This window comes from Sinocyclocheilus rhinocerous, unplaced genomic scaffold, assembly GCF_001515625.1.
Source record: "Sinocyclocheilus rhinocerous isolate Xijiao unplaced genomic scaffold, SAMN03320098_v1.1 scaffold4319, whole genome shotgun sequence".
In the NCBI taxonomy this organism is placed as follows: domain Eukaryota; kingdom Metazoa; phylum Chordata; class Actinopteri; order Cypriniformes; family Cyprinidae; genus Sinocyclocheilus; species Sinocyclocheilus rhinocerous.
The window spans coordinates 183,419-196,038 of record NW_015658510.1 but is presented as its reverse complement, the minus strand read 5'-3'; the positions used below and the strand labels follow the sequence as shown (position 1 = coordinate 196,038).

At 40.0% G+C, this 12,620-nt stretch overlaps 1 protein-coding gene across 1 annotated transcript in view; it reads right to left on the bottom strand.

The window, feature by feature from the left end:
• adcy1b (adenylate cyclase 1b) overlaps positions 1-12,620 on the bottom strand; it is a 41,359-nt gene that overhangs the window by 15,995 nt on the left and 12,744 nt on the right. The window contains exon 4 of the mRNA XM_016530592.1: positions 7,115-7,226. Coding sequence (XP_016386078.1) covers positions 7,115-7,226 — 112 coding nt within the window. The remainder of the gene's footprint in view (positions 1-7,114; positions 7,227-12,620) is intronic.

The following is a 12,620-nucleotide window of genomic DNA, read 5'->3' as shown; positions in this document are numbered from 1 at the left end:
CTCCTTCAATACCACGACTGAGGTGCCCTTGAGCAAGGCACCGAACCCCCAGCTGCTCCCGGTGTGTGTTCACGGTGTGTGTGTGTTCACTGCTGTGTGTGTGCACTTTGGATGGGTTAAATGCAGAGCACTAATTCCAAGTATGGGTCACCATACCTGGCCACACGTCACGTCACTAAAAGTCACAAAAAAGCTTGAGAAGAGAAGAATCTATCTGAGTGTTTTAAACCAGCAGAAGCAACAAACTGTTCGCAGAGGCTCTCGGTTATTGGATATTTAAACAAATTTTGTCTACATTGCTAATTAATAAACAATAATAATAACAACATTAAATGTCAATCAAATGCACATAAACCTCTTCATATGAGTGCAATCACTGATTGACACACACACACACACACAAACTCTCTCTCTCACACACACACACACACACTCACACACACACTCACTCACTCACACACACACACACACACACACACACACTCTCTCTCTCTCACACACACACACACAATAAAAAAAAAATGTTTGTTTACTTTATTTTTATACCAGTTTTGCAAATGAGGACGTCCCCAAAGGGAGGTTTTTGGAGATTTTGTCAGGTTTAACTCAATTTTGGGTACAAATTTGTCCCCAAAATATGGTTAAGTAGGTACACTCACACACACACACACACACACGGTAATGAGCTCAAAACAGTACAACACCAGATGCGTGTCTATCAAATCATGTGTGTTGTTGAGGAGAGTGTGCTGCTGAACCATAAAACAGCTGAAAAATCACACATCTACAGACCAGAAGATCACAGAGACACTATTCACACCAGACAGGAAGAAAACAGCTGCAAACACCCTAGCAACCGCATAGCAACGCCCCAGAATCCAGTTCATGTCTGCTGTGACTGATGTGATATCGGTTGTGGCAGATACACACGTCTCTGAGGACACACAGACCTACATCTGCCACTCGGCTACAGACACACAACGAAACAAACCTCACGCCTCTGCAAACACACTAAAGGTAATTTAAAATTAAAAGGTAAATTAATTAATGGCTTAATTTAAGGTATAGTTTACCCAAGAGTGAAAACTCTTTTTATCCAAACCTGTATGATGAGAAATTATCATTAGTGGAAGTAGTGACACACCCCACGCCCCTCCAAACACACTGTGTCTGTGTGTGTGTGTGTGTGAGTGTGTGTGTGTGTGTGTGTGTGTGAGTGTGTGTGTGTGTGTGTGTGTGTATGTGTGTATGTGTGTAGAGTGTAGAGTGACTGAGAGTTTTCAAAGCAGAAAGTGAATCCCTAGTGTCCTAGATCAACATGTTTCATTACTCCAGTAAAATGCACATGCTTTACAGTAGGAAACATATCAAATCTTTATGATCTTTTGTTCTCCTTCTGTGAGGATGAGATGTCAGAATCTTAAAATGTCAGAGACGTCTTACATTTATATCCCACTACATGTTGTAATCTCTTTACAGTTACTTCTCACATACAGATATTTGTGTCATATGCGGAATTTTGGTAACACTTTATTTTACGGTGTCCTTACAAATTTTACATGTACTTACTATTATAATAACAATAAATTATGCATAATTACATGCAACTAACCCTAAGCCAAACCCTCATCCTAACCCTAACCATATAGTAAGTACTGTACATGTAGTTAATTAATGTTGCTCAGTACATTTACACTATAATAAAGCGTAACCCAAATTTTAAAGGTAACTTTTACAACCAACAAATAGCTAAAGAAAAAAAACATTTTAAGTTTAACAGACACTCACTTGCAAAATGGAAATAAAAGCCAGATTTCACTTTTAAAAAATGTGAGTTGTGCACTTGGGAAAACGTCTAAAATGCATTAACACACATCTGTCAAAGCTGCTGACATGCATTTGTTTGAAGAGCTTTACATAAAGGGGTCATGCACTTTCCCACAGCAGCTGTAACGTGATATGACTGATGTTTTCATCAATAATCAAATTCATCATCAATTATTTTCATGGTCAGTTATATTGATTAGTTGTTGCAACCCTACCAACTCTCACCTAACCCTGAAATTAGAGGCAAAGGATGGCTTGTTAAGAATACTGTCCAAACCTGTGCATTTCTAAAGCCAGTATTTAAGTCAGCATGACATGAAAATTTACCATTTATCTCCTTTTCGCAAAAGTTGCTTGAAACGAAATGAGAAATGCACAAAATAGGTCACAGAAATGATTACGTTGTGGCTATTTGTGGTGCTTTCTGTTTTTAAAGCAGCATTCGGATGACAGAAACAGGGCTCCTGTTGCCACATTTCTCAAAAATAATCTGGGCAAGGAATTCAAAGACAAAAGAAAAATCAGAGCAAAAAATGGTCTTATTAATATATACATTTACAAAACTAACCTGTCCACTAAAGATCTGCTCTATACTAGGTATATAGTCTTTAGAGTATTCAGTAGACTGTCTGCTTAATATCAGTTCACACTTTATTTTGATGGACATTCTACTGACTATAAGTCACTTTGTAGCTATGCCAACATATTCTATTAACCCTAACCCTAACCTAACAGTCTACTAATAATCTAATGAGAGTTAGTTGACATGTAGTTGCAAAGTTATAATCAGTAGAACGTCTAAAGTGGACTATTGAAATAAAGTGTGACCAAGAAAATCAAATCTGGAGTGTTGCTCTTTCACAGTCAGCATTAATTTGTCTCAGAGGGAAAGCGGAGCGAGTCAAACACTGAAGCAGAAGCACTGTGAGTGTTTAAGTGTGCAGGTGAAACACAAGCCATGGAAACAGAGGAGCATAAAAAGCACAGTAAGATTAAAGCATATCAGCATCATCACAAACACTGCATACATTTGCATCATTTAGCCAAGAGTCCTTCAGGAGCCACATCGTCTGTTCTTCCGCCTTTAGGAATGAGAGATTATTAGATCTCACACAGACAAATCTGTGCCAATTTAGCCTCTTAATTTAAATCTAAATGAGGAGAAATGAGGGCAAAATAAAGCAGTCAGCCATCTGAGACAGTGAATGTGAACAGAGCTGCTCAGAAAGTACTATAACCCTAAACCCAGAAGACCCAGACAAATGTCCAAGGGTTTCACAATGGAAGGTTTTTATTTAGGAGTAAAATAAGCTCTTTAGTTAACTTCAGTTATGTTTTGTCCGTGATGTCTCTAATACACCATTTACACCCGGTTGAACCTCAAACATGAAATTTGGTGCTGCCGTTTTTACAAATATACAGTAAGTTGCTAAACAGCAGAAGGACGTGAGTTTATGAGCTGGATGAATCAGACAAGTGCTCTCATCATCATCATCATCATCATCATCATCATACAGCAGCTCGTTAGGGACTCACACTCTAAACACAGCGACTTCAAGTCTCACATTTGAGGTTTGAGTGTGTATAACTAATGTAGAAAAAAACACGAAAGTTTCTGCACCTCAGACCTTACTTGACTCATAAATCAGAAAACAGTCATAGAAACACATGACGAGCTAGTCTTCTAGGTCGGCCTGTAGATCATGGCTAAAGAGCTCTATAGGGGTGCCTAAAACACACTTAACCGTGGTAAAACCAGTGTAACGCAACACCAATATGGCATGACTTCAACAGATATGTTGATATGATTGCAACAGCAAAATAACAACAGTGAATTTTGACAGGGATGGTGCTCCACTTCAGACTGGTTACATCTTTCTTCCACTCAATAGCCCACAAAAACCTATGCAAGATCTGCACATATATGCAGGATAATATTAACATTATGCAATGTGTTTCTTTCAGTGCGCGTCCATGAGAAGTAAAGAGAATCTGAACAGAAGCTGCTACTGTAACAGATCACATAACAGAAACTTTGACATGGATAAAGCTGTGTGCCTGATAATGATTTTTAACCAGAGAGCTATTTTTTCTCTTTTGTAATTTAATGCACAAATAAATACTGAGCCATTTATATTTTTCTTCCTTGAGATGTCTGTCTTTAGTTCAGGATTATTATAGTTAACTAAAACAAACAAACAAACAAACAAATAAATAAAAAAAAGTTTTCTATGGACCTCCTAGAACCACCTTCTGGACACCAGAAAAAAAAAAGATTTAGAAGAGAGAAGAAATACAGTCCCCCCATATACATGTACAAGACCAAGAGCATAAAGGAACAGGCTCTTGTTCTGATGCCGTTCCTAATCTTCCTATGACTCATTCCCCAGAATCTATTGCTGTTGTTATATGACTATCATCATCTTTCTCATCATTTTCAACTACCCTCACACCTGCACTGAATTATGCAGACACTGGCGCTGGACTGGCACTACCTGACCTCCACGATGAACCTCAGCAGGATGGAGTGAAGTCTGCCTTTACAAGTGAGATGGAGTAAAAGCCTGTATTATTAAACCTACAGTATTGTGGACTGGCATAAAATATGGCTGCTCAACTAAACATTTACATCTTCATAAAGAGTTTACTCACAGGTCTTGTGCATGCTTACTAAACTGGTCTCATGAAACACATCCTCACTGTAATCCCAAACCGGCATAACCATGAAAGCATAACTGATCCCAGGTCAGCTACAATGACAACTGCTTTCCCACAATGCCAAGCCAGTGAGTCTTCACGTCACACCATATAAACACTTAATTGGATCAAACTGAACCTCCTGAAGTAGTTTTGCCTAATGAAGAGCATTCCACTCCACAATCCTCTTACAGCTCTTATTACGGCCATCTTTCCCACCACTCGGTTAACCCGATGGCTCGAAAAAACAATACTCAACCCTACAGTAATAGAAACCTACAGACCAGTCCCTCTCCTGTCAAGACTGTGTTCATTCAGCTCTCTCTCTCTTTTCTTTCACTGAACGTCCAGCTTCAGAAGCAAACATTCAGGAGATCTGTCTGTAGCTGAAACTCTGCGGCTGGCATAAGTTCACTCCAAATCATCATACTAGACCTGTTCATTGCTTTCAATCAAAGGAATCATCAGATTCTCCTGGCTATTAGAAGAACTGCACCTTACTGGCACAATCAGATCCTTCGAGATTTGTTGAGGAGTAGGGTAAACACTGGGGTGCCTCAGGGTTCAGTGCTTGGCCCCCTCCTATTGTCTATATACACAACTCCAGCTGCTGCAATGTAGATGATACACAGCTCAACCTGTCATTCCTACCTGGCGACCCCATAATCTCATCTCTGCATCACTTTCAGACATCTAGGTCTGAGTGAATCAACAGACCTGATATAACCATTAAAACCACTTCAAAAAAGCACCTTACAAAACAACCTGTTTTGTCTTTTCTGTTCTATTCACTATTCACTTCTGCTCAATTCTGGTTTGTCATGGTTTTTCCGCATTCATAAGTGTATATTTTTCTCACTTTGGATAAAAGCATCTTTTTAAGATGCACTCAGTACGTTTTACCTCATTCAAAAAAAAAAGTTTTACACTTAAAAACAAATAGTTCTATAAGGTTATTCTGTGGCAAATCTACCACGTTTCATTAATTTCCCTGGCTATTTATTTTGAAGAAATACAAACATAAATAGTGATGAAAGCCAAAATATGAAATGTCATGGATGTATATTTACTGAGTAAATACAATCCACTATTTTGTAGAGGGATGGTGAAAATGACAATTTTCACCTGAGGTTTGGAGCCAAATTACGGGGGTAAAAATGACTTCAGGAAGATGGCATCATTATGTTATTTTTACACAGAGATTGGTAGCTCAATTAGTAAAATCTGTTGACTTTAGCAATCTTTGTTGCATTAAATGTCAATGGTCACAGTTTAAAAATGGAAAAAAAACACACTTCTGTTTTTGGTATCTTAATTTTTAAGGCCCCATAGGGTTCAGAACTCAAATTTCAGAACTGACCGATGATGTGGGAAAGAGGGTTTCATGACACTTACTTAGACAATGTAAACATAAAACAAGCAAATCAAACAATTTAACAACAAACCCAATGCACATACTTCAGATACAGCACAAGAATGTACTCTAGAGTGATTATATGGAGCAGCATGTGTGAGATCCAGCAGACAGTCCAAACAGAAGGAGCATGAGTGGATCAAGTGAAACATGTGAACAAATGGACCCTGCAACGAAACAAACTCACACCACAGATTGACAATCACGCTGAAACACTAGACCTGCTGAAAGACCTTCTGACGCTGGACAGAAACATCTTAGTGTAATCCATGGATTAAAGGATTTCATAGGCACATGTGAATGTATGCAATACTAGTGTCTAGATTACACTGAGATACATCTACATGTTTAATTTACAGACACACGGCCTAATGAAGACAGACAGAGAGAGATTTAACCGGTGTGTGCATGTAAGAGACTGAAAACTACTGATTTAACTTTTCCATGAGCAAGCTGAAAATACTCACACAATGATTCACTCGGCTATGTCAAACATTTACCTAAAACACTGCTAAATATTCATAAAAAACAACAGTAAGTCAGAAAATATCTGACATTCCAATATTCTTTAATATATTTCAATAAATTAATCATGCTATTTCATGCATATACTATTTCAATACAGTATATATGTCAAAAGAAGTCTGGAACCTATTGGGTCAAAAACGAAAAAGTTAACTGAAAGTGAGCATGTGACTTTCCTCAACTTATCCTTTTAAAATGAATAAATAAATGAATGAATGAATTAATTAATTTTAAAAACAAATAACAATGACAAACCACGCAACAAAATGATAACATTACAAATGACTAAAACAACTAAAACTAATTACTGAAAAATTACTTTGGAAAGGTGAATTACTCTGTTTTGTCTGTTGTAGACGTCAGTGCTCAGATATCTTTATTCTATTCTAGTACTTTTTTTCTAGTACGCTTTTATTCTAGTACTACTGTGAATTTAGATATGAATAAAGATACTGATGCTCTTTCACACATTTAAACATTTTGATGGAATTCAGCCTCACATGATCACAGCACTGTCATCATTTCATTTTTATCACATATAACTCTCTGATTATGCATAACTTCCCCTGCACTCACACCTGTGCTCCTGTTGCTGTTGCCAGGGTGTGAAGTCACCATAGCAACAGGCGTGAACCAATGAGAGCGACTCACCGTGGCGAGTTCGTCAAACTTGCCGAAGAGCTCGTTGAGGAGTTTAACGAGCTCCTGCGCCGTGCACTGCGACGCCAGACTCGTGAAGCCCACGATATCCGCAAACAGAATACTGCAGGGGAAAAAACACAGAAAGCCATTAGACGCTTCCTACCACTTCACAAGAGAAGAGTACAGAAAAACTGAAGACATGTATCTGTTCTCTTAAAGAGATGTTTACCTTCTGCTGTTTGTTCATAAGGAGCTCAAACTAGAGATTTATACTGTATTTATACTACATATGCGCTGCTTTATTTGAATCTGATTGAGATGTCATTAAATTATTCAAAGTAAGGTGAGAACTGTCAGAAAGCTTCAGCTCTGGTCTGTGTAAAGGGAAACAGGGACTGTCCCGTATCTATCCATCCACCTTGATTTAATAATGAAATGACAGAGACAAGCCAGAGAAACAAGCCAGACTGAAGCCCCCATTGATACATAAACCTTAATATTCATTATTGGCTTCATTTGTTTGCTTTAAATATTTAAATGAAATCTGATCAGTGAGACTGACTTAAAATTGACAATAAAATAAACTGCTTTTTGTGCTCAAGTCACTGTTATTTTAGTATAATTGTAATGTTGTTATAGTTTTTTTAAATCAGTTTTTATTTTATTATTTTTAATTTTAATTTTAGTTAAAGTTTTATTAGTTTATAGTTTTTTTCATTTCATTTTTTGTTTTAGTTACTTATTTTAGTACATCAAGTTGAACTAAATTAAAATTACAAATGTTGCCTTGGCAATTTAAATAATATTTTTCAAAACTGGAAACAATTTTTTACACTTTATTTTATTTCAGTCAACATTGATTTTTTTTTTCAAGTAAGGACATTTTAATTAGTTTTAATTTTAGCTAAATATAACAACCCTGGCTCAAGCTTTACGCTTTCACTCACAACTCCTCTGCAAGCATTATTCCTAAATATAACATCTATGAGCATAATTTAAATCAATGACATTTAAATCTGTGTATTTTTACAATTTTAGTGTTGCTGTTCAGTTTTTTTACAATGAGCGGTTGTAATTCTTTGATCTTCTGTCATATACATTTTGTCACATAATGTTGCAGACGGACAGATAAAGTTCACGGTCGAGTATCAAACAAAGAGTCTTTAATCATAAAGCACAGGTAACAGGACAGAAGGCAGAAGTCAACACTATAAACCGAAACGAGACCAGACAACAAACACAAGCAAAGGAGGAACTACAATACTGACACAAACCGGGTTAATTAAACTAAAAGAACCAATCATATCAGTAAACATAGAAACAAAGGAGAAGCGGGAAAATCAAACAAAGGAAGACAGGAACTAAAGAACTAAAAGTCCATGAAACTGAAACTAACTGAACATACCTGTGACACATTTAAATGTGCTTGATTTGTTTATTATGCACCTGATATTTGCTCATCTAAAGTTGAGACCAGTTTCAGTGTTGTGATTAATATTGTTATTTGGCAGACAGAGATGTTTTTCTGATGCCAACAAACAGCAGTTATATCAGTCCTTCCATAAACAGCGTGTTCTTCACAGGTGAGCGCGAGCTAAAGGTGTAAGTGAGAGCCGGCTGACGTAGAGATTACATCCTTCAAAACAAACCCTGTGTATATCAAGTCAAGTCACATTTATTTCTATAGCATTTTATACAATACAGATTGTTTCAAAGAAGCATCACAGAATTAAACAGTAAAATAACAGAATAAATAATGCAAACGTCATCAAATATGAAGCAAACTCAATTTCAGCTGTAAAGCAGCTCTACAGAAGACAACAGTGTCATTGCTTAGATCAATTCAGTTCAGTGTTGATTCAGTTCAGTTCAATAACAGTGTTGATGTTGCAAAATTAATCAATTATGGTCTTGTATAAAAAAAAGTTCAGTTTCAGCTGGAACACAAACTCCATCAGTGACAGAAATAGAGAAACCAGGCTCAGTCAGGACTAGTTCTCCTCTGGTCTAAGCCAATGAATGCAGTGTGATATTGACATCATCATTGATCAAGATGATGATGATGATGTTAGAGGAGCTGAGCACTGCATTTGGGTGGCTGTTTTAAAACTGTCATGAAATGAAAACTGACCCTGTATATTTTCTTAATGCATGTAACTGGTCTCACTGAGACTGATCCATCGGTGCATTTATTGTTTATTGTCCTCGTTCAGCCAATCACATTCAGATCTGCCACTGTTACAGCATACAGCGCTCACTTCACCGTCCAATCAACAACCACGATCAGATCAAGCCCTGCCCTACGTGTATTCTAGTTTGATAAGCTGTTTCACTTGGAAATATGTCATAATACACAAGTACATAATGTCATAAGTCGATCACAGCTTCTCTTTCATGGTGACTTTAGCTGTCACGAGAGAGTGAGTTTGGTCTAATCAGTTGAGGAATAAAGTTACTTCCTTTCCATGATTCAAATACATTTTCAAGTATGCTGCAAAAATGATGTTCTAAAAAATTGGTTTTTCTTGTTTTTCAGTAAATTATCTAAACATTCTTAAAACAAGAACAAATATCTGCCACTGGGCTCAGAAAAATAAATCACTGTGGTTACTAACGTAACCTAGGTTACCTGAGATAAGGGAACGAGCGCTGCGTTGAATGCTTTTGGGGGTAAACTCCTGTTTACTCTGATACTGAAACCTGATTTGTTCACATTTGTGTAGCTGCACGAACAAATGGTGCTTCAGCCCGCCAAAAGGGGTGGAGCTGACTGCTATATAAGCCGGCTCAGAGCGCCATTCATCAGAATCTTTCGACTGATTGTGACAGTCATCAACTCGCGTGCACGCCAGCTTACGCAATGCTCATTCCCTTTTCTCAGGGAACCGAGGTTACATTAGTAACTGGAAGGTCCCCTTTCGAAAGGGTCTCTCCTGTTGTGTTCAACGCTTATGGGGAACACATCCAATAGCACCGTGCTATAAGCAAGTGCAGAATGAAGCCGCTCTGTGAGCCCAGCCCCGGGGCGCCTGTAATGAGGGCTCCTAAAGAGCATGAGCCAAATATGGACAACAGGCTGGGGTCTACATAACAAGACCTTTTCCACTAATCTAGGGGATCAGGTAAATTAAGTGGACAAAATCCATGCCTGCAGGGTAGGGACGTCCAGGTTATAAAATCTGGCGAAGGTAGACGGCGAAGACCAGCCGGCTGCCACACAGATATCACCAATTGAAACTCCGCTGGACAGAGCCCATGAGGAGGCCATTCCTCTGGTGGAGTGGGCCCTTACTCCGATAGGATATTGTAAGCCAGCTGAGGCGTAAGCCAGGGCTATAGCGTCAACTATCCAGCGAGAGCTGCTCTGAGTGCCGAAATGGGCCAGAGCGCTCAACAAACACTCTAAGAGCCTGAACCGGGCAGAGTGGATTGGGACCCTGCTCATCCTCTGAATTAGGAAGAGCGAGAAGGGTAATGACTTGTGCTTTGAACGGAGTGGAGAGCATTTTAGGCACATAGCCGTGTCTTGGTTTAAGGAGGACTCTACAGTCGTTAGGACCAAACTCAAGGCATGAAGCACTGATTGACAGTGCTTGCAGGTCGCCTACTTGATTGACCGACGCTAAATCCAAAAGGAGGGCGGTCTTAAGTGACAGGGGCTGTAAGTCGGCAGACTGGAGCGGCTTGAAGGGAAGGCCCCTTAGGGCCCTGAGGACTATGGATAAATCCCAGGTCGGCACAGTATGAGGACAAGGTGGATTCAATCTCTGAGCTCCCCTCAGAAACTTAACGACAATGTAAATCGGGGGGAAGGCATACAAGTGAGCGCTGGGCCATTTGTGGGCTAGGGCATCTCACTGCTTTGAGAAGGATATTGGGCAGTGAAAGTTGTCTTCTGAGGTGAAGAAGTCAATCTCTGCTCTCTCGAAGACGGAGCAGATCATTTGAACTGCTTGCCGAGGTGGGACTACCCTCAAACACTTGTACTCCGTCAACAGAAGTGAGGGTGGCAGAAGTAGCAGTGTGAACGTGCGCCAAATAGGGGACATGCCACATCCTGGTGAGTTCTGGTGAACTTCCAGAAAAAATGGGCCGGGTCTCTGGCGGGAGGAGCATTGACGGCATCCTGGCAGGTACCACTCATCTAAGCAGCTGCAGACAGCTCTTCCGGAGCCGACCATTCTAAGCCCAGTTCCTCCACGGCCTTCATGAGGATGCGAATCAACTCGCTGTCCACACTGGCCCGGAGTCTTTGAGAGAAAGGGAACAGGGATCCTCTCTGGGACACGCCCATTCCTTTGCATCCGAAGCTGTCAGTGACATGGAGTTGACGGCAACAGCTTCATCTTCTTATCCACTGAAAGAGACCAAGCCGCTCACTGCAGACGAGGGGCGCTGATCCTCACGTGAGAATAACATCGGCAAATCAATGTGCTTCCAGGGAGAGTGAAGCACGCGGGACCTGTGCCACTCTCAGGTTCACTCAAACCTGGGAAATCCATCCCGCTGCCCCACTGTTTCTTCCACCGAGACTCCTGGGAGGAGAGAAATGGGGGAGCAGACGAGGGAGGACCACCTTTATTAAAGAAGGCAATCCACAAGCAAAGCAGGGCGAGAATCATGCTCTCGCAGTGAGAGCAATCCGTCTCGGTGAGTGCGGCCTCAGCGTGGGCACTGCCTAGGCAAGTGATGCACTATGAACCACACTTGCAGCACGACATTTGAAACAACGCCGTTGTGGAAATTTGCTCTTGGAAGCGCTCTTTCTCAGTCGCCGGATGGCTGCAGGGGAAGTGCTGTTTGAAGGCATCCTTCCTCTGCCGGGGCTCTTCTACGGCGAGTAGCGGCTTCTCTTCGAGCTTACTCGGCTTCTAGGCTTCTTTCTTCAGAGTCCAGCAGGGAGATGATCTTCGCGCTGAAGGAGAAAAATTCTGACGAATGGCACTCTCAGACTCCTTTGGAGACGCCTAAGCATTCAACGCAACGAGAGAGTCCGTTCGAAAGGGAACTTGTTTTCCCTTTGAACTGAGTTAATATTTCTGACCCCCACTGCCAGATATTTCTTCTCATTTTAAGTAAGAATTCACTTCACTTTGATCTTTTCTTTTTTTTTTTAGAAAGCAAGACTTAATAAGTAAAAATGTAAGCAAGCAATTTTGCTTATGTAAATGTATCTTTATGGTTAAGTATGGTATGGTATGGTGTGGTTAAGTCTGATAAGGGTTTGTCATGATGAGACACACACGCACACACACACACACACGCGGTCACACATGTTGTGTTTCCATGTTTTATGGGGACATTCCATAGGCGTAATGGTTTTTTGTGCATTTTTACTTTCTCAAAAAAACTCATTCTGTATGATTTATAAGCTTGTTTCCTCATGGGGACCTCAAAAATGTCCCCACAAGGTCAAAATGTACTAGTATTACTATCCTTGTGGGGACATTTGGTCCCCATAACGTGATAAATACCAGGTACACACACACACACACACACTCAAACACACACACAC